Genomic DNA, 22,339 nt, shown 5'->3' on the forward strand with positions numbered 1-22,339 from the left:
TCATTGAGTTTAGGCGAGTATCTAATCTCTAAAAATCTCCAAATGCTCCACGTGAAACTGCGGTCTTCCGACCTTTTACTATCGTGTCAATTGATTTTGATTAATATGCGCGAGGGAGAGAGCAAGACAGCGCTCGTGTTGTTTGAAGACGTGAGTGTGCGCGCGCGCGGCCGTTGCGCTCTCTCTGCTCGTAAAACCCGAAGTGTCTCCACACTTTAGAGTGGAAACTAGCGGGTGGGTCTTTGATTCGTTTTATATTGTTTTCCGCCATTCTTCTCGCTTCTCTCTGTTGTTGTTAGTTAACTTGTGTTCTTCACCGGCCGCTGTTTGCGCCACTTTACCCCTATTTACTCAAACAGCGCCCCCCGCAAACAGAATGGTAGATATTGGGTAGTGACAGTGACACTGACAACGGGTAAATTAATCATTTTGTGTTGTAATAAAATATCGATATTGGGCGTTAGTGTATCGATTATTTATTGCGACAGAGAGCACAACAATATATTGCAATATCGATTTTTTTTCCCACCCCTATTGACCGATTTTTCCGATACCAATAACTAAAACAGGAAAATATGTCTGAAAACGGATTAATAGCTGACAGTTTTAATAAAATCAATATGAACCAAAACGTTCCACTTAATGTAAAATAGTGATGAACATTATTAGAAAATTAGAAGACTTAACCATGAGAATCTTTTGTCATTACATTAAATGCATGTCTAAGCTTCATCACTACTGACACTGATGCTTTTATTAGTTTATTGTCATGTGTGAATGAATAATGTACAAGAAATGGAGAGAGAGAGAAAATTGACAAAATAAAATCAACTTTTTAAATGTAATTTTCAATTTGTATTGTATATCTCTCACATGAATATTATGCTGTGCTAACGTTTAAATGTTTATATTTTACTTTACATCTCTTTTGTGTATAACCACTTCATGAAATATTATTTTGTAAGAACAGAGAAACATTTGGAAAGCTAAAAAGAGAAAACAGGCTATTCCTGTGTATGCATCATGTATTTGTGCAGTGTGCACTTTGTTTTCTAAAGCAACAATCAGATAATCAAAAGCAAAAACCCAGTTAGCATTTTTCCACATTAACATGGTTCATATTAGAAGTTACAACAAAATCTACTTCACAACACGTTTTCTTTGGAGCACTCATGTTTATTGTAACCGATAGATCACCCTCAGCCCCAAAAACATACCGTAAAACTTAAAATAATAGCCGAGTCCCAAATAGACGCCTGTCTCTTTTACACGCCTGGTGTGGCTGCAGGTTTGGGTAAATAAAGGCCGGTCTCAAATAGAGGCCGGGTCTGTTTTTTAGTTTCGGGTTGTATTTAATCCTCTAAAACCGCCAGATCGTCCGCTTTTTGGCGGCCGCCAAAGCAAATTTTTGTCCCTCCATAGCCTTTTTTGATCAATGAGTGATGTAGAATAGAATGACTGCTGCGCCTGACAGGGCGCATAACGAGCAGAGAGAGAGAGAGAGAGAGCGCCCCGGCCGTGCGCGCGCACTCTCACGTCTTCAAACAACACGAGCGCTGTCTTGCTCTCTCTCCCTCGCGCATATTAATCAAAATCAATTGACGCGATAGTAAAAGGTCGGAAGACCGCAGTTTCACGTGGAGCATTTGGAGATTTTTAGACATTAGAGACTGGCCTAAACTCAATGAACAACATCTCAACACTAAATTATAAAGGCCTGTCTCATATAGACGCCTGTCTCAAATACAAGCCGGTGCAGTTCGACGATTTGGGAAAATAAAAGCCCGGGCTACTATTTGAAGTTTTGCGGTACTTCATCTGCACAAAGCATAAGTGATGTCTTATACAAAAAAGGCAAATTAAGATGAAAGGTATGCGTCAATTTTTTCTAATATGTAACTCGTACGAGTTCAAACTAGGGCTGCACGATATTGGTAAAAAATGACATTGCGATATTTTATTTTTCTGCGATATAAAAACAATTTCACCAGATGACTTGAATAGTAGGGGTGCACGATTCAGAAAATGTCACGATTCGATTCGATACCGATTTTTTGTCTCAAGATTCGATTCAAAATCGATTTTCGATTCAAAAACGATTCTCGATTCAAAAAAACGATTCGCAGTATATAAATGTAGTTTACTTTTTCCTATGTGATTGATTGCAGTAAACACAATTTAAAAGAAAAAAAACACAACAAATTAAATGTAGTTTGATATTACTTTATGTCTTCAAACAAAAATAAAAACTTTTGCAACTAAAAAGTGCAAAGTGCCAAGCTTTGGCCAGCTTTCAAATACATTTAATTCAAGTTTAAAATAAAACTTAAATAAAAAGCTTTTACATTTAGCTTTAAAGTGCTGTAGTCAGATCAAACAAACAATTATGCTAAATGTGGTTTAAGGACTACTTCAGCTACCAGGCTGACTGTTGAAATGTGAACTCGACTGGGCACATTGAACTTCCTAAAAATATACTAATGTCATAGAACCCTTGCGAAATAGTTTTAAATAGATTTTAAAAAGCCACCGCTACTGGTAACATCTATGGTTAGATTGATTTGTTTAGATCCAGTGAAGTCGTTCATAGGCGTAATTTGCGGGTATCTCCAGTTAACTAGCAGATCATTCATTTAGTTCGCTATTAAATAAGAGATCTGTTGTTTTTGAAATCAAGCTGAGCGCTGTCAGCGCTCGTTGTCGCTGCTATCAGTGTCATGGATACAGTGTTCTCTGTGGCTCGCGCAGTCTTCACTCGGACGCGCGCTTCATATCGCCGTTGTGGTTCCGGTGAAATCTCAAAATAAAATGCACACAAACGTGATGAACATATTCGGTTTTGATGAGAGAGAGAAAAAACTATACGAGTGCGGTTTAGAACCCGTAACCTCTGACACGCTTGGCAAAAGATCTACAGACCATTAAGAACTCAAACATAATCAGCGGATCGATGCATTTATTTACGGGTTGAGCAGAGAGGCTGCACAGTTTGACCAGCGGGCGGCAAGAACTTGCAATGTAACTATTTATCAGACCGGCCCTCGCAGCCTCGAAACACTACCGAACCACCGGTAAAAGTCCCGACTCACCCGATTGCCACTCCGCCCGTGCACGCCATAAAAAAAAAATATGAATCGATTTTTGGAATTCTATGAATCGATTCTGAATCGGTAAAGATTGAATCGCGATTCAAATGTGAATCGATTTTTTTGCACACCCCTATTGAATAGCTCTATTTGGAAAGAATGAATCATTCTAGAATGACTGGGGTGGTTTTGTCATGGAGTAAATCCGCATAGAAACTAATATTAATAGAATGTTAACTAATGTAGTTAACTAGACTTTAATAAATGGAACCTTATTGTAAAGTGTTTCCGATTTATGTCTCTTGAGTTCAGTGTTGGACAGATCAGTTTTTTTAACTATTCATTAAATTGAATCTGTTCAAAGGAGTCATTAGTTCGCGAATCGGACGTGTCATTAACGGACCACGGCACACGTTGTGTGATTATCCAGGCAGTTTAGTCATCTCAATTCATTAATATGCGTGAGGGAGGGAGAGAGAGCAAGACAGTTTGAAGACGGTGCCGGGGATTTCACTCTCTCTCCTCGTTCTCTCAGTTAAACAAGCGCAACAGTCAGTCATCTACATCACTCACTGGTCAAATAAGGCTTTGGCGGGACAAAAATACGCCTTAGTAAGGCAGACAGAAAACAGCGCGCAAGTTCCAGTCTTCTTGCGCTTGATGTTTAAACTGACAGGACTTGCAAGTTGAGAAACTCTCACACTATGATGGTTAAACTTTGCAATTAATCCGCAAATCACAACAAGCGTTACGGGCCGGGGAGCTGCTGGCCCGTAGCCTACTGATCATGATTCACGGATCAACTACGATCCCTATACTTGACATCGCACATCCTGCGATGTGACTATCGTGGATGCGCACATCGCGATATCGATGCTAAAATGATACATCGCGCAGCCCTAGTTCAAACAGCTAATTTTATCCTCTAACCTCTTAAATTATTAAATAACTGTATGTAATAACGCATACTTGATACATAACGTGGCTTTTCTCTGCCGTGTTTTAAATTCACTTCTACCTGTGCAAAGCATAGTCACGTGTCACAACAAACTCCATGCAAAGTCCGGACTGGTTTTTGGTCGGTCGACCTTTGTCATAATTATGACCAGTGGTAAACCGTAAGCACACTTAAAATGGAGTTGTAGATAAGCATGGAATCAAACTTTGCTTCCATAAATGTGAGTCATTACTAAATGATATGAGATATGTTTAGTGTGAAATGTTGTAAAACAGTGTCTGTCTTCACAGGAGGGCACTTGGAGGTGCGGCGAGAGGACGCACGCGCTCAGCTGATGAAAGAGGACCCTGAGCTGGCCAAGTGCTTCATAAAGACTCTGTTTGGGGTCCTTTATGAGGTGTACAGCTCCTCAGCCGGGCCTGCCGTCAGACACAAGTGCCTTAGAGCCATCCTCCGGATCATCTACTTCGCAGATGCAGACCTGCTTAAAGACGTACTGCGCAACCATGCTGTGTCTAGGTCAGTTAGTGACTGAAGTGCCACGTGTGAGAATTGGACCAAAATCTTATCATTATCCAAGTGATTTTATATCGCATAATATAAATCAAGTTAATAAAATGGTTAATAAAAAAATTATCAAAATTAAACAGAACTGAGAAAATCATAATCCATGTGCTTTTTCCCTGCTACGTGCAAGGGGGTCATAATCCGATCTGTGCCACGTGAGGAAAAAAATCGTTATTGATTTATTTGAACCATGTATTCTAAATGTGGCCTAAAAGGCCTTTTACTTTCTAAAAAAAAGTATAAACTATCAGATGACCGTAGGTTTGTAGTAGATTGTGTACAACAGGTTTTTCAGCAAAGTTGGAAACAAATTTTTGCTTGTATTAAGTTTTTTGGTAAGCATTTTTCCATGTCTTATCATTCTCGTGTAAATAACGTAAAGCAGTCCTGCTCACTGATAGTGGCACACATGTACTATATACACTGGTATGAAAACTACACTGACATATCTATCACACATCTCTACCACCTGTTATAGTCACACCACCCAGCCCTAGTGTGTGCAGCTTTTTCCATTTCACAATTTAAAGTTTTTCCATTTGTTTGATTTAAAGTTTGACTAATTCTGAACTAATATGTGCAAATGTGTGTCTTATGTCTGTAGTCACATAGCTTCCATGCTGTCGAGTCAGGACCTGAAGATTGTAGTGGGCTCTCTGCAGATGGCTGAAATCCTCATGCAGAAGCTACCAGATGTATTCAGTGTTTATTTCAGGCGCGAAGGTACTGTTGTTTTTATTTTATTTTATACATTTTACACCATAATTCTATCGAAGTTACTCCACTGAATGAAGTAGCTTGCTATAACAGGATTACAAAAAGTTGTTTCCAACGTTTTCATCACTGGGAAAAAAAAAATTTCATTACAGTAATACATTACTCTCAACACTGGTGTTTTGTTGCTCTTGTTCTGTTCAGGTGTAATGCACCAGGTAAAGAACCTAGCTGAATCCGAGGTGTTCCTCACCAGCCCTCCGAAAGCGTGCACCAGCGGCACAGCTAGTCTTTGCACCACCACCATCACCACGGCAACCACTACAGCTGCCTCTAACGTCACACCCGACTTGGGCTCCCCCAGTTTCCAGCACAGCATGGACGACTCGCTGGACCTCAGTCCTCAAGGGTATAGAGCCACTTTGACACGCACCCATACTGATCTAGAGTTTGCAGGCCTGGCGACACATGTCTTGCCATTAAAGTTTAAAAACAAATCCCTCTTTTCTCTAGTAGGTTGAGTGATGTTCTGAAAAGAAAACGCCTTCCTAAAAGAGGCCCGAGGCGTCCAAAGTACTCCCCTCCCAGAGACGATGACAAAGTGGATAATCAGGGTAAGTTGCACTTCTTGTGTTAAAACATTGGCCCCAAAATCTACTTGGACACTTGGGCCTGGTTTCACAGACAGGGCTTAGATTAAGCCAGGATTATACCTTAGTTCAATTAGGACATTTAAGTAGTTTTAAACTTAAATTAACTTTGAACATTTAACTTTTTTTTTTTTTGTGCCTTAGAAAAAAAACATTACTGTGCATCTTGAGTCAAAACAATGGCACTGACATATTTTAAGATATGCCAGTGCAAGTTGCTTTCAGTTAAACAGCACAAACATGCATTTTAGTCTGGGACTAGACTTAAGCCTTGTCTGTGTAACTGGGGGCATACGTTTTATTTAAAGCTACACTATATCTGTGATGCATGCTGCATCTGTCTCTCGGGAGCCGGTATAACATGCTCTCACATTTTTTATTTTTCACCATTTTGGGAGAAGTAAAATGTGGCTTCAACAACCAAGTGCATGAACTCTTATCCATTTTCGTTTGGAATGCTTCTCAAACTACCTCCTGAAGTGGTTTGAGTGATTGGACTTAAAACCGTCTTGAAAGCGTGGTATTTTCAGTATCGGATAGCTATCTAATCAGAGAAAACGCATGAAGTGACCAAGTGAAAATAGTCCCTTTGTAACTTTTTTTTTTTTTTAAATGAACAATTTATATAATAAGTGCATCATAAAGCCATCTTCCAAACCATGTTTTTTTGCCTTACTCTGAATCACTATGGTAAGCCTTTTATAATGTATATTTAGGAGTTATCAGAACATTTCCCGGGAAACTGCATACATTCATCATTCGTCCATGTGTTACTTTCAGGGTTTCCGCGGGGCATTAAAAAGCATTAAAAGTCCTTAAATGGATTTTGCGAAAATTAAGGCCTTAAAAGGCATTAAAAAGCATTAAATTTGTTTCTTACAGGCATTAAATTTTTTTATAGTTTTGAAGAGAATTTTATATAAATTTATTTGAATATAGCCTCCATAATTAATCATTTGTATTTGCTGTCGCAACATATGTACGTTTGTGTGATAAATACGCGGAACCAGTTTGGTAATTGCTTCTGGCCGGAGCAAAAGTGCCGTGATGCGGAGGAGATGCGGGTCTGTTGTACAGCGGTGGACAGGTCTGAACCTTGAAAAAATGAGAGTGCAAATTCCAGCCAAAGTGGCTGGAAAACAAAACTTTTAAGACATGGTTGCAGCCCGTTAGTGGTAAAAATGATAAAGGATTTTGCGGCGTTTGTAAAAAAAGCATTTAAAGTTGTGGACAATGGGAATCAGCGCCGTAAAACCCCATATGCAGTGTGACGGCCACAAATCGGCGTTAGATTTAAATAGTACATTGTGTTTAATTTTTCGTTTAATGAGATCTAATATATGTTGCTAGTAGCGAGTAAAGAGAGTCTCTCCGCAACGGATTGAAGCTCGCGTCCGAGAGAAGTGTTGTGCACGAGCCACAACAACAGAACGCAGGCAAAGACCGTATATTGTTCTTCTATACTCTTTGACGCAGGGCTCTCAAGTGGTTACGCATTGAGCGTGACAGTCACTCATTTCGGTCTTTTGTCACGCACTCCCGCCACACATTGTATTTCTCACGCTGAAAAACTATTTATAATATATTGAATATGCTGCAGCGCCCCAAATGTCTCTGGCCGCGCCGCTATCACTATGGAACCGACAGGAATCAAGCGCGTCTCCCATGCAGTTCTTACCAGTCGAGCCTGCCACTTATCAGCCAATCAAAAAAAAGAAAGGGTCTACACATTAGCCAATTAGAAAATAGCACTATTGTATCTGGGTAAGATTCAAGATAAGTCATGATCTCCTGTTTTAATGTTACAAAAAATTCACAACTTGTTTGACACAAACAATGGCAACTTGATTGCTGCTAGAGAAACGTTTCCCAGATAATTAGCATGAGTTTTTCATGAGTGTCTGTAACTTAGACAACAGTTTTACAGCCTGTTCACTGACAACACCTGCTCAGAACAAGTAGTTTAGGCCTAGTCATATTTTCGTTATCACACGATGACTGACATATTGTCAAATTATAAACATCTCTCTCTCCAGATAGGCTTAATAATTTTATAAGCACTAAATAAATTAAAGTGTATTGCATAGTCGATGTTATAGGTCACTTTTAAAATCATGTCATGTTTTATAATTATATCCGGGCCATGGATGCATTAATCATTGCATCTGTCTTTCAAAGATGTCAGGTTAAAAGCAATTAAGCATCCTCTCATCCGCCCTGAGAGGAAAGCCCCCTAAAAAGGCCAGGTTAGAGGATGCCGGTCCAGAGAAGGTGGCGAAAAGGGCCCATTAGAGGAGAAGACGGTGCAGGTAGAAGAGGAAGAGAATAAATACTTCGTATTTGGTTGAATTGTCAGTGCCATGTGTCAAATCTTCTCTATTGCAAGTGTGAGCAATTATTAATAACAACAACAAAAACACTAATAATAATATTACTAATGAAACACCACCATTCATGCGACCCGTCCTTACATCTATGTGTTCCAGAAAAAAAAAAACATTTTATTTATATAAATATATATATATATATATATATGTGGTTAGTCATGGGTCGTATATGGCATTAAAACATTTTAAAATGGCATTAAAAAGGCATTAAAAAGGCATTAAATTTAATTTGAAGATACCTGTAGAAACCCTGTGGTGGGCACGGTGGGCACGCACTGCCGATGATGGCACCAGTTGTCGGCGCGACGGGAGGATGAAGGCTGAGGCGGGAGTCGGTTCGGCCCCATTCACCAGTAACAGCGGATTATCAGTGAATCCCAGACAGTTGTCTCCGACGAAAGTTTATAAAACTATCCCGTGTAAAATGATCACTTACAGAGGTGGGTTTTGGCGGTGATCCTCAGCTCTCCATCAAGGTGGCTCTTCACAAAATTAATCCACTTCTTCTTGATGTAATCGTTTTTCGGAAATTTAAAAAAGGACACCGATCTGTTTTGTACGTGATCCGGTGATCGCATCCAGGTAGTAGGCCTACGCATTTCCGTTCCGTGACGAAGACATAGCTAGCTAGCAATCTGTAGGCTGTGTTACTAATAGTACTGACAGTAACTCGCGATTGAGCGGCAAACTGATGTGAATGTGCTCTATAATATTGTTAGGAGCGGCAAGCCTCAGCGGCTCCAGTGCGTCATCAAGTAGGGGCGTGTCCAGGAGCTCAAGGGCTCCAGTGCGTCATCGAGCCCCGTTTTAGCCCCGCCCAGAAAATCCGGAAAATAGCAATGGTGAAAAACTGTTAAACGGTCTAACTCCACAATTCAGTTCTTCACAGTCTTTGTAATATGTTTTAGCAATACATTTCTAACATTTATAATGTGTTTATAATTTTTTTTTTGAAATTGCCTTTACAGGGACTTTAATAAGACATTTTTCGGATATCCGTCTTTCCTTATTTGGAGAGTTTTGATGTTGATAGTGACATTAACACTGATAGGGTGATTATCTGTAACCGTGGGTACAGCGGTACGTGCATCTCAAGCTATCAGATTTATCCGTGCAGAATAGTAGAGCTGAAGACAACTCGCATAATTACCAAAACAATGTTTCGCTGCAAGTAACTTATAGTTTTATGCTCAACTGCTTGACGCCCAAAAGTTTCGTAGTGTAGCTTTAATGCAATGACATTCATACAGTTTGAAGTGCCTTGAAAGTTTAGCTAATTTTTGGCATCATGTTTTGTTTTGAGTGTTGTGAATGATGTTCAGTACGCAATACGCATCCATCATCATTACACATGAACTTTAATCTGGTCATTATAATATCTCCTCCACAGCTAAGAGTCCGACAACCACACAATCCCCCAAGTCCTCTTTTCTGGCCAGTTTGAATCCCAAGACCTGGGGTAAGCTGGGAACTCAGACAAACAGCGCCAACTCAGAGCCCTCGCGCACTGCAGGGGTCAGTGGTCTGGCACGAGTGCCGCCTAAGGACTCTGTATCAAACAACAGGTAAAGCTACAGGTTTTATTAGTGTTCTGATTATAATTGTTTTTAATTGTATTGTTCAGGATTGTTTGTGGAATGAGTGAATGAGCTCATTGATAACAGATATTTGCAGCTCATTGTTTCTAATAAATACATTATTATAATGTGTTGTGGTTTTAAATAGGGTTTTTATGATACACTAGGGGTGCAACGGTTCAAATTACTCACGGTTCGGTTTGTATCACGGTTTTAGGGTCGAGGTTTCGGTACGGTTATGGTATGTGCTATGTTCAGGGAAAAAAGGACTACTATCAAATAAAAATAAAGAAAATAAGAACAAATATTCTAACTACAAGAAACAGCACAAATAAATACAATAGACTAAAGATACAAATAAAATAAACTGTTTTTCAGGTAGGTCTAAAATTAGTTTTCAGTTACAGAAATTGTAAAATAACATTGCATATTTAATTGTATAGATTAAATATTAATCCTTATTAAAGTTATAAAAGCTATTCAATCTAGAACAGTAAGTTTTCCTTGTCTTTTGTTTGATTAACATAAAAAACACAGACTGTAGGAATATTAGCTTACTGTTACTTTCAGATATAATGCACGGATCTAGTACACACTGATATGCAGTCTGAGACACTGGTTTGTGCGCTTCAGATTGATTTTAATTATTTATTTGCCCTTTATTTAACCAGATTTAACTGACTTGATGAGATGATAAAATTATTTTACAGATGAGTGCACAGACACACACAATCTTCTCGCAGCACTAGTGAGTTCTCATTCGAGTCTTCTGGCTCTTAAATGTTTAAATTGGAAAGGCTTAAATGAGTTTAGTTTGAACAAAGATGAACCGCGGTGCAAGTGCATGCCGAACCGTGGGTGGAAAACGGTATGGTTTTATTATTATTTACACCCCTATGATAACCGTTACACCCCTATGATACACATTAATATATAAGCTACCATTAATGTATAAGCTATCAGACATTATAAATGTCTGTGTCGCTTTTGATCAATTTAAGGTGTTTATAGTTTTTATTTCTTTAAAGTGCCCCTATTATGCTTTATTGAATATTACCTATAACGGTGTGTAATATAGCAGTTTGCAAATGTAAAAGGTCTGCAAAGTTTAAAGATTAACATGCATGACAAATAAAGTTGTCTCCTAAAAAACGGTTATGAACTGCCGAAATAAGTCGTCAGTAATGCCAGTCTCACTTCTGTAATATATCTAGTAGGTTTGTAACACATTTGCATAATGCCAGTCTATGGTTTTCATTGGCCAACTAGTGTTCATTCTGTCAGCTATTTTTAATTTAGTCTTAAGCCGGGTGCACACTGTGCGATTTTGGCCACGATTTGGCCGTCTGAGACAAATTTTGCAAATCCTCTGATCCTAGGCTAAAATCTGAAGTCTTTGATCGTTAGTTTGACATGATCACCAACAGCCGATTAATGACCATTGCGATCAAATTTAAGACAAAGTTGCGATCTTATTTTCAAGACAAGCCATGACCAAAATTAACGTTAGAGATTTCTTTGTAGCCGCCATTTCAATCCTGTGTGTAATGCAGCTCACATCACCGGACCTGTCATTGATTGTAAAACTCCGGATGAGTTTATTGGACTATTGGATTATTGGACTTCCATCGAAAAGAGCACTCATACGCATGGTTTATTTGAAGTCATCTAGTTTCCTGATTTATTATAGGCTATTTATCATATATATTAACACACTCTCTCTACATTATGGTAAAACTGGTCAAACAAAAATAAAATAATTCCTTAATTAATTAACATGCATTATTGTTTTTCTATTCAAACAACAGCAAAATACACTTATATTGTCGAGCAGAGGTTGTGCAAGTACATTTATTCCGCATGCACAATTGCAAACAATTTAGTCTAGATCCATGTTTGGATTTATCACAGATTTAGTTGCAGCAAATAGTGCAAGCGGACTAGCTGAATGACATTTTCATTTAAAGGGTTAGTTCAGCCAAAAATGAAAATTCTACCATCAGTTACTCAGCTTCATGTCATTCCAAACCTGTAAGACATTCGTTCATCTTCAGAACACAAATGAAGATCTTTTTGATGAAATTTGACAGTTTTCTGTCCCTCCACTGACTGCCTACGAAACTACCACTTTCAAGCCCCAGAAAGGTTGTAAAGACATTATTAAAGTAATCCATGTGACTCCAGTGGTTTAACATTTTAAAAAAGCGGCGTGAGAGCTTTGTTTGTGCAAAAAACATAACATACCACTTTATTTACAAAATATTAATCTCCAACGTGCCTTCAAGCAACACAACGTCTGATCTCGTGTCAACAACACGTGTCGTGGTGCTCTCGTGAACACACATTTTGCTCTCGTGAAGAAACATTTTGTAGCAATACGTTTTGTGTCGACATGTCAAGACGATGCTGTTTGCTGCACTGCGAATCCAGCTTGCATGCACTTCCAAAGGATGATGACTCGCTCTGGAATTGATATGGTAAAACTGATGCCATCATTAATGTTCGTATCACTGTGTGTCAAGTGCTGAGGAAGACTTTGGAGATGAAATTTTAATGGGTGTTTCGTTTCTGACTCGTGCTGTAAACAGTAGACCAATCACAACAGACGGCCATCTGATCAATCAGAGTAGAGTAGTCTCTCGGAAAGGAGGGGTTTATAGTATGAATCATTAATCCTTGGTCAAGCCCTTTCAAACACTGAGAAAAGAGGTGATGCTGCAATGTATATTATGAGAAAATGAAAGTAAACCTATTGTAGGAGGTCTCTAAAACTAAATTAGTAATGTTTAAAATGGCATAATGCAGAAACAAATGACACTAGTACAATTAAATACAACAAAGATGCATTTATAAACTTTTGTTTTACTTTTTTAATGCTGACACGCAATTTGCTCATGTAGGCTACTTGTACTCGTAAAACTACCCCGATACAACCGCACCGGAGTCCACTTTAGGGGCCGTTCACATCGCGTTTTTTGTGCGCAAATTCGTTATTTCAAGTGTAGCCACGTGGCAAGCGGGCTCATAATAGAAGCGATTAGCACATTAGCCTAATCGAAAATATTTCCATATGTAGCTCTTTCCTCCTTGTCAAGTGGATTCAGAGCCACCGCATTAGCAGCACCACCGGGCGCCATGTCTCAGTTTTTTTTTAGGTGTGTAAGTGAATGTCGTGATATTACTGATCATGTGAAGATTTTGCAGCGGCGGCGCTGCGCTGCTGCTGAATACATTGTAGGGGAAACACTATTACCTTCGTTTTCCGACAAATATTACAATTAAATGGTGGGTAACATATATATATATATAATGTATAAGAAAATTACAAAAAGCATATCACTCAAACGTCCTGTGAAATCCATGCTAGCTAAGTCTGTGCATGAAATCTCGTTCGTTAACATAGTCAGGGTCTGAATCTGGCTCGAATTGGTTTGAAATTGATGCCATCCTCAATATTTACACTAGAGAAGAACTCACAGTTATGGAGGGGTGGTTATGAACATGCGCTAAGCCCTGCGAATCACAAATCAGCTAACCAATCACAGCAGATTTCGGAAGTAGGGGCTTCATCGAAATCGGCATGTTCGAGCCAGACTGTGGAGAGAGGTGCTGTAGTAATGTAAAATCTGTGGGGGGAAAAAAGCATTTTTTTGACCAATCAAGCATTAAAACATATTCTAGTGTTTTTCTAGCACTTTTAATAACTCTGTTTAGTACTAACAAGCATATCATACTTTTTATTTTGTCATTCATCCATGTTTCTTAATTGCTTCTCCCGGTCCTTGGAACTTATGTAAGATGGCAGGTGAGAAGTTCGCTTTCGCTGTTTAATTCATTGACATCATGTGCGCAACATCTGTATCCTCGTGAAAATAATGCATTTACAACTTTATTTTATTTAGGGATAACTAAATTAGATCATTCTAATCTATTTCTGTGAGACCTGTTAATTATTCCGATTATTTTGTGGCAAAAATGACAAATTATACAGGATTGCAAAAAAATTTGCGTTGTATTCAGTGATCATGGAATCGCAAAAACACTGGAGGGACTGATATTAGGGGCACTTTAAAAAAAATCTTACTGACCCCAAACTGTAATGTTGGATATACCCTTGAAGGTTTTTTTTTTTTTAAAACAATCATTGCTCAAGTTTGCAGATAATTGTTCAAGTCAGAAGAAATTATAAGCAAAAATTGTCAGATGCATGTGATGTAAACAGTGCTTGGTTATCTAACAGCTGTATAAAACATTTAAATAAAATTGATTGCGGTGAAAAACCGCAATCAACTATTGAATTACTGTAATGCATTAAAAAAGTACTGATAACCGTAAACGTGTAATAAATGCATAGATAAATGCACAAGTCATGTAGTTAGTCTGTCACTGCCGTTCTTTGGTCTCTTGGTTAAACAGTTTAGTTTTGATGAGTTCTTTTGGCATCTGTAGTTAAGTTTTTGTTCACTTTTCAGGGATAAGATAAAGGCTTGGATAAAGGAACAAGCCAGTAAGTTTGTGGAGCGTTACTTTAATTCTGAAAGCGTGGATGGAAGCAACCCTGCCCTGAATGTCCTGCAAAGACTCTGCAATGCCACAGAACAATTGAACTTACAGGTAACCCCTGGACACAAAGTTAACATTTGTAGCCATTATAAAGCAGTTAATATGCCAGTTCTGTCATGCTGCTGATGGTATTTTATTACCACTGAAACAATATGCAAGTGATAACTATTTATTATGCTGTTTATCACTTTTTAATGTTTACAGTTTAGAAAGAAATACACGTTTGTTTGGTTTTGTGTCATCCAATGGAAATTATTAATTCTCTAAAACTATTTTCATGTGTGTTTCAGGTTGACAGTGGTGCAGAGTGTCTAGAGGAGATAAGCAATATTGTATCTGAATCGGACGTGTCCTCCTTCGAGATCCAGCACAGTGGGCTTGTGAAGCAGCTGTTGTTGTATCTGACATCAAATAGCGAACGGGACACTGTCAGTAGAGATGAGAGAATCAAGAGGTTCCTGCATGTGTTCTTCGGCTGCCCGGTTAGTCAGACTGTCAACTGCTGTTTTTTGGGGGGGGTTTTTGCCTTTGTTGGATAGGACACTCAAAGAGAGACGGGAAGAGAGGGGTGCATGATCGGGGAAGAAATCATAAGCTGGGACTTTGGATGCCAGAAGCAATGTTGCACTTTGTCGCATTTACTACTGTGATGTTTACACTTGAAAAAACAAATACAGCTTCCTGTCTTTCACATTGCTGATTTCCCTTCCTTTCCTACAAATACCATCAATGCAATTACTACTAGCTGGCACAGCTTACCATAAAAAAGCATTCCTGACACAATTTATTTGATAATTATATATATATATATATGAGAGAGAGGCAACTATGTTTTTTTAACAGTGCTAAGGTGTTACTTTTCCTTTAGCGCTGAATGTATTTGACACATTAATTGGGCTAAAGTTTTATTATTATAGTTGTCACTGGTGTAATTAGTGTGACTCATTGTTTGTTATATGTGATTCAGATACCAGGGCAGGAACCTCTGGGGCGTTTGGACCCAACAGAGAATGGCCCACTGCTATCTCTGGTGCACAAGATGAACAACTGCCTTAGTCAGATGGAACAGTTTCCTGTTAAAGTGCATGATTTTCCCAGTGGAAATGGCAACGGAAGCAGGTAATGCCCCCTGAATTATCTTCTCTGATGTTCTTGTTGCTGTAAATAAATCCATATATATATATATATATATATATATATATATATATCTTTTGGTTTGCGCATATATATATATATATATATATATATATATATGCATGCAAACCAAAAGATATAATTAATTATTTGTAACAAATAAATGAGTTTGTGCAAAAACAGTTGCGTTAAAACAGTTGATTTAAAAGCAAAAATATTTTTTTGTTAAACTTTTTTATCTCATGCTAATTGTTATTCTTTTGGGTTTGCAGGGGTTCACAAGCCCTTAAGTTCTTTAACACTCATCAGCTGAAGTGCCAGCTGCAGAGACACCCAGACTGCACCAATGTCAAGCAGTGGAAGGGTGGCCCAGTCAAAATCGACCCCTTGGCTCTGGTACAGGCTATCGAGAGATACCTCGTGGTTAGAGGTATAAACACAAGAATGTGAACATGATGTTCTCAGTTTTCTGGTTTCTGAGTTCTCAGATAAAATGTTTGATTTTTGCTGTCTCCACAGGGTATGGAAGGATCAGGGAGGAGGATGAAGACAGTGATGATGATGGTTCCGATGATGAGATTGATGAATCTTTGGTGTGGAAGTTTTTTCTTCTTCCATGAATTTCTTCCATGTAGTCTATTTACTATGTGTAGTATGCAGTTGTTTTGCATATAATAATCAGATGGCCTACTAAATTTGTTGTAAATTTGCAAATTTTTGCAGAGCATGGAAAATATTTTTTACACACAATTTTCATTTACTATTTTTGAATGGGGGGAAAAAGTAACATTGTGCAGGCTTTACTGTATAGTATTCATGTAGTATTCCATTTTGAACTTGGCCATAATGTACACTACTGAAAGTGTCCTAGAAGACTAGTGAAGTGTTCTCTTTCTCCAAATTAATACTGTGGATTTCTAATTGTTTTCCAAAGGCTGCCCAGTTCTTGAATTCCGGGAGTGTACGTCACAGGCTACAGTTCTACATAGGAGAGCACCTGCTGCCATACAACATGACCGTTTATCAGGCCGTCAGGCAGTTCAGTTTACAGGCCGAGGAGGAGAGAGAGAGCACAGATGATGAAGCAAACCCTCTGGGACGTGCTGGCATCTGGACCAAAACACACACTATATGGTACACAATTTGTACGCCATTTTCTCACAAACTACACATTGACTAATTTATTGGGCCAATTCCATAAAAACGGTATGTCTGTTACCCTGTTTTTGTCCTTTCTTGTATTCAAAGTGTATGTTAATATGTATATCTGTGTGTGTGTGTGTGTGTGTGGATATTACAGGTATAAGCCAGTAAGAGAGGATGAGGAGGGCTGTAAAGACGCTGTTGGAGGGAAGAGGGGTCGTGCACAAACAGCTCCCACTAAAACCTCCCCTCGAAATGCCAAAAAACAAGACGAACTGTGGCATGGTAGGAAAAATGTGTGAAGTTTACCAATAACCTACAAACGACAAAATGTGCTGGAATTTAATATGGAACTGCACTGGAATTTGTCTTTATTCAGACTATGGAGTTTTTGTGTGTGTTTTCAGAGGGTGTGTGTCCTAGTGTGACAAACGCATTAGAGTCATACCTCATTTGTGGTCCTCCAGAGGGCATCACTTTTGATGACCCTTCCATGGAGGTGATTCTGCTGCTGAGGGTCTTGCACTCCATCAGTAGATACTGGTTCTACCTGTACAACGTGAGTACCTCCGTGTTTGAGAACACTTCCATAAGTACTAAAGCACAGAGTTACAGTAACAATACACAATCTAGCAGTGTGATTCTCATATATTACCCCAGAAGCAAAAAAAATATATATATTTATTTATTTATATATATTTTTATTTTATATATTATAATTAAATATTGCATTTATTTTTTATTTATTGCAATTGGTATTTTTATTTATTGTAATTAATTACTTTGATAAAATCATTATTACAGTAGTTTAATTGCTGTAATTAAATTGATTACATCAAGTGCATTACAATATCTTTAATATATATATATATATATTTTTTTTTTAAGATATTGTAATGCACTTGATGTAATCAATTTAATATATATATAATATATATATATATATATATATTAGTGCTGCTGGATTAATCGAATCGCAATCGTAATCGCGATGTCAAACCTATGCGATTATATAACGCAAAATGCCGCGATTTTATATGAACACAGCATCTCTTCTTTTTTGTCATCCTTTGACTGGTGTTACATGATCCCGCTCTTATTCATGCAAATGCCTTAAAACCATTTTGCACGACAAGAAGTCAAAAGAGAGCGCGCTGCCTGTGAATGTCCTGAATGTGACTCACAGAAAAACGCTCGCCAGTATAATGCGCATGCACAGACCGCGTGCCAGAATACAGTTCTCTTTCGAGCTTGAACGAACAATAACACACACAATTATGCCAAAATGTCGTTTTGTCGATTATCTTCATAACATAAGAGCAGTCTTATGATGGACAAAAAGAGTTGTGCTTGTGAGAGAATGAGGCGCGTGTGAGATACGCGTCTCGGCAACAGCTGCTCTTAAAGGGCCAGCAGCGAATAAAGTGTTCCGTCAGTAAAGTTAATCAAAGAACAAAGGGAACAGAAAATTACTCACTGCTCTTGACTAAAGAAGTTTTGTGGGTTTAATAAGGATTAGTCTATATATATAATTTATAATTCATGCAGCGCAGACTGTTTGATAACTTTATTCAATTTCTGTATATAAATCTGTATGTAAATCCTCAATCCTACCTGTTAAGACAGGAAGGGCACAGGTAAATATGGTGTTATTATGGGTTTATGTGAGGATTGTTTTAAGTTCACTTAATTTAAAAGCTGTTATTATTATTTTTTAAGCCTAATAAATATTTTAAAAGTTGATAGCTTTCAATTGTATTGATGGAATCACTGTAATGTTGGATGGCTATAATTAACGTTTAAAATGTGGGGGGTGTCGTCATTTTTATCCAGACATCAATGGTTTATTGACCATTATAGGTGTTATCAATCATTTAGTTGTTGTTGCTAGTTTGAGTTGAGAAATACACATTAATACACAGAATGATCACTAATCTGTGTGTGCATTTTACTTTAGAACCAAGCAAGTTGACTCATGAAACCATTTGTTTATTATATCGCAATCGCAATATTGACCTCATTAATCGCAATATGACATTTTCCCCAAATCGTGCAGCCCTAATATATATATATATATATATATATATAATAAAAAATTTTTTTTATCAGTTTACCTTATCCTTTTAATCTCTCTTTGTCCCAGAATGCTGCATGTAAGGAGATCATTCCCACTGGTGAGTTTATTAACAGTAAACTGACAGCAAAGGCCAACAGACAGTTGCAGGATCCACTGGTCATCATGACAGGAAACATCCCGACCTGGCTCACTGAGCTCGGCAAGACATGGTACCGCAAACTCTTGATCTTACTGTTTGAATTCATGGTTGTAAACACCCCCCACCCCCCCAGAGTCTCTTGTTCTGTACCTTTTACACCTCTAATCTTCTCTCTTCTAGTCCGTTCTTCTTCCCATTTGACACACGGCAGATGCTCTTCTACGTGACGGCGTTTGACCGTGATCGTGCCATGCAACGTCTGCTTGACACCAACCCTGAGATTAACCAGTCTGACTCGCAAGACAGCCGTGTCGCTCCACGCCTTGACAGGAAGAAGGTTGCCTTAAAATTCCTGTTTAAGCATTTCGTGCTGTAATTGTTCCAAATTTGCCATAGCTGTAGTATGTTTTCACAAACTAGTATCTAACTTTCTCTTTCTCCTTGTTTTGTTTGTGTAGAGAACGATAAACCGTGATGAGCTCCTGAAGCAAGCGGAGTCAGTAATGCAAGATCTCGGGAGTTCCAGAGCCATGCTGGAAATTCAATACGAGAATGAGGTATGCATGACTGACGATTAGGCCAGAAACATAATTTCTAAAAATACACAGCCACTAATTCTTGGCCAGTCAATTTCAAACATATTGTTTGTACACATACATTCTGTGTGTTCTTACATTACTGTATTACAGTAACAAACATTAGCGCCAAGAGGGCCTTTAAATTCTGCATGTGTGTTGTTATTCTGGTAGCTTGCTATAAACATGCTGATAGTTTAACTTGCTCAGCAAGGTTCTATTCATACTACTACTCTGCCATGACAGTAGTACATGAAAGGGAAAACTGATTATTATGCAAATACCGCTTTGGCACCCAGTCAGAATGATTTAGAATGCAAAATTCTTCTGTGAAATCAAACTTGTGGAGCTAGCAACAGTTGTGCTCATGTACTTGTGTATGTTTCTGCCCTAAAACATCCATCAGTCACATGTCCCAAAGGTTTTGTTTGCACTGTCAGTTCAAATACAATATATATGTATATCTGACTAGTTGTATTGTGATCAGTTTAGTTCTTGTGTAATTAGTTTAGTTTTAGTCTGAACCACATAAAAAAACACCTACATCTGATTTTGCATAACCAATCCAAATCACATTTATATATAGTTTTAGATTTGATTAAAATAATAATTGCCCCAACTGAAAGACCCAGACCCAATGAGTGTGCTTGTAAAATAACGGTTTATAAAAACAAGTGTGTCCGTTTCTGCTTGGAGTCCACTTTTCTGTCAGTGTTGTTTGATCTGTTATGTCTGTCTTCTCTCTGTCTCTGCAGGTGGGAACAGGTCTCGGTCCTACGCAAGAGTTCTATGCTCTGGTGTCTCAGGAGTTGCAGAGGGCTGATTTGGGTCTTTGGAGAGGAGAGGAAGTCTCTCTCTCCAACCCTAAAGGTAACTGTCATATATTTGTCAAAATAAATTTGAGCCCTGTTTTCAGTGTAATGCAAATAGCATTTTACTGCTGTTCACTAAGTTTGTTTTTTCTCTGTTTGTCCTGCCTCCCTCTCTCATTCTCTCTCACACACAAACACACTGTCTGTCATGGAGCAGGGAGTCAGGAGGGTACCAAGTATATGTTCAGTTCTAGGGGTTTGTTTGCTGTACCGTTTGGACGAACTACCAAACCAGCTCACATCGCCAAGATCAAAATGAAGTTTCGTTTTCTTGGGAAACTCATGGCTAAAGCGATCATGGACTTCAGATTGGTATGTTTACTCTATTTGTGAATGTTTTCCAGAATCTCTGTATGAAAGATGTGTTACTAGATCTTGATGCTGGGAACACATTTTCTGGTTTGAATGCACACCAGGGCCAGAACGGCAGTTTTATTTTTGTATAAGTGTTTTCAATCGATTAAAAAAATTAACTAATTAATCACACATTTTTCTGTAATTAATCGCACCCAACATTAGTTTTTAATATTTTTAAGTTGTAATAATTTCATATTTAATCTCCAAATTAATGTAGAAACAACATACAGTAGCCTATATTTAAAATATTTCTTTAATGGCATCTTTTTTTTTTTGAAAGAAGGCCAGTATCACCGATACCAATACTACTACTGATGTTTCTTTGAAATTGATTTCTTCTCAATTTTAGCCATTAATTACAGGCACTCAGCATTACAGTATAATTAAAAGCTATTAATTTGAACATTTATTATGCTTTTTAAAAAATATAACAACTATTAATTTAAGTGAACTTAAAACATTCCTCACATAAACCCATTCAATTAAATGCTGCATTTACCTGTGCTATTCAATATATCAGGACTCAATTTTGTCTATTGGCCTATTCAGACTGGTTAAGATTTTTACTTGCCCTGTCAAAATGCACAAACAGTTGTCAGTTTTAGTACATCAAGTTAAACCAAATGAAAAAAAGAATATCATTTTGGAATAAAATATATTTTTCATTTTATTCCAGGTTACGTTTATAACGTAATGAAAATGGTTACTTTTATAAAGTTTTAGTAAATTATAACAACCCTCATTCACACAGAAGGCTCTCTGGCAGTTTTACAGAATCAAAGTGTGAACGTGGCAACTGTCTGAACTTTTTAATTTTGTGGGTTTTACCCCAGACACAACAAATTAATGGTATATTGTAGAATTTTGTTAATTGATGTGTTCTTTTTTTTTTGTCTCCAGTTGGACTTGCCTCTAGGTTTGCCTTTCTATAAGTGGATGCTGAGGCACGAGTCCTCCATCAGCTCTCATGACCTAGTTAACATTGATCCTGGTGTCGCCAAATCCATCCAGCACTTGGAGGACATCATCCGCCAGAAGAAGAGAATAGAGCAGGACAGATCACATGTGAGCTCTGACCCCTAACCTCTCTACATAAACACAACCATATTTTGTTTTGTTTATTGTATCTGTCTGTATTTGTTAGACGCGGGAGACCCTGCAGCAGGCCTTGGAGAGTCTCAACATGAACGGCTGCTCGGTGGAAGATCTGGGGTTGGACTTCACTCTGCCTGGATTCCCAAACATAGAGTTGAAAAAAGGGGGCAAAGACGTGCCAGTCACCATTCACAACCTGGAGGAATACCTCAGAGTAGGGGACCGAATAACATGACACGTCACATCATTTGTGTAGTCTGAATGAACCGCTCTAACTTCTTTGCCTCTTGCTCCATCTGTGTGTAGTTGGTGGTCTACTGGACACTCAATGAGGGCGTCTCCCGGCAGTTTGAGTCGTTTAGGGAAGGATTTGAGTCTGTCTTTCCTCTGCAACACCTGCAGTACTTCTATCCTGAAGAGGTCAGTGCTTTCACTTCTATTCATT

The 22,339-nt window shown here is 38.3% G+C and overlaps 1 protein-coding gene across 7 annotated transcripts in view; it reads left to right on the forward strand.

Moving 5' to 3' along the window:
* Positions 1 to 22,339, forward strand: part of trip12 (thyroid hormone receptor interactor 12) — an 82,566-nt gene that overhangs the window by 56,308 nt on the left and 3,919 nt on the right. For 4 of the 7 annotated variants that reach the window (XM_056239390.1, XM_056239395.1, XM_056239391.1 and 1 more), the window contains 21 exons: positions 4,335 to 4,563; positions 5,216 to 5,334; positions 5,530 to 5,734; positions 5,839 to 5,939; positions 9,753 to 9,927; positions 14,412 to 14,553; positions 14,793 to 14,984; positions 15,470 to 15,621; positions 15,909 to 16,066; positions 16,156 to 16,229; positions 16,571 to 16,770; positions 16,937 to 17,064; positions 17,187 to 17,338; positions 18,923 to 19,065; positions 19,176 to 19,332; positions 19,454 to 19,552; positions 20,326 to 20,440; positions 20,597 to 20,754; positions 21,700 to 21,864; positions 21,944 to 22,108; positions 22,201 to 22,314. In XM_056239390.1, coding sequence (XP_056095365.1) covers positions 4,335 to 4,563; positions 5,216 to 5,334; positions 5,530 to 5,734; positions 5,839 to 5,939; positions 9,753 to 9,927; positions 14,412 to 14,553; positions 14,793 to 14,984; positions 15,470 to 15,621; positions 15,909 to 16,066; positions 16,156 to 16,229; positions 16,571 to 16,770; positions 16,937 to 17,064; positions 17,187 to 17,338; positions 18,923 to 19,065; positions 19,176 to 19,332; positions 19,454 to 19,552; positions 20,326 to 20,440; positions 20,597 to 20,754; positions 21,700 to 21,864; positions 21,944 to 22,108; positions 22,201 to 22,314 — 3,143 coding nt within the window. The remainder of the gene's footprint in view (positions 1 to 4,334; positions 4,564 to 5,215; positions 5,335 to 5,529; positions 5,735 to 5,838; positions 5,940 to 9,752; positions 9,928 to 14,411; positions 14,554 to 14,792; positions 14,985 to 15,469; positions 15,622 to 15,908; positions 16,067 to 16,155; positions 16,230 to 16,570; positions 16,771 to 16,936; positions 17,065 to 17,186; positions 17,339 to 18,922; positions 19,066 to 19,175; positions 19,333 to 19,453; positions 19,553 to 20,325; positions 20,441 to 20,596; positions 20,755 to 21,699; positions 21,865 to 21,943; positions 22,109 to 22,200; positions 22,315 to 22,339) is intronic. The other 3 variants (XM_056239393.1, XM_056239397.1, XM_056239394.1) reach the window with 2 other exon arrangements.

Source organism: Rhinichthys klamathensis, unplaced genomic scaffold, assembly GCF_029890125.1.
Source record: "Rhinichthys klamathensis goyatoka isolate OS25496 unplaced genomic scaffold, OSU_Roscu_1.1 h1tg000561l_1, whole genome shotgun sequence".
Taxonomy (NCBI): Eukaryota; Metazoa; Chordata; class Actinopteri; order Cypriniformes; family Leuciscidae; genus Rhinichthys; species Rhinichthys klamathensis.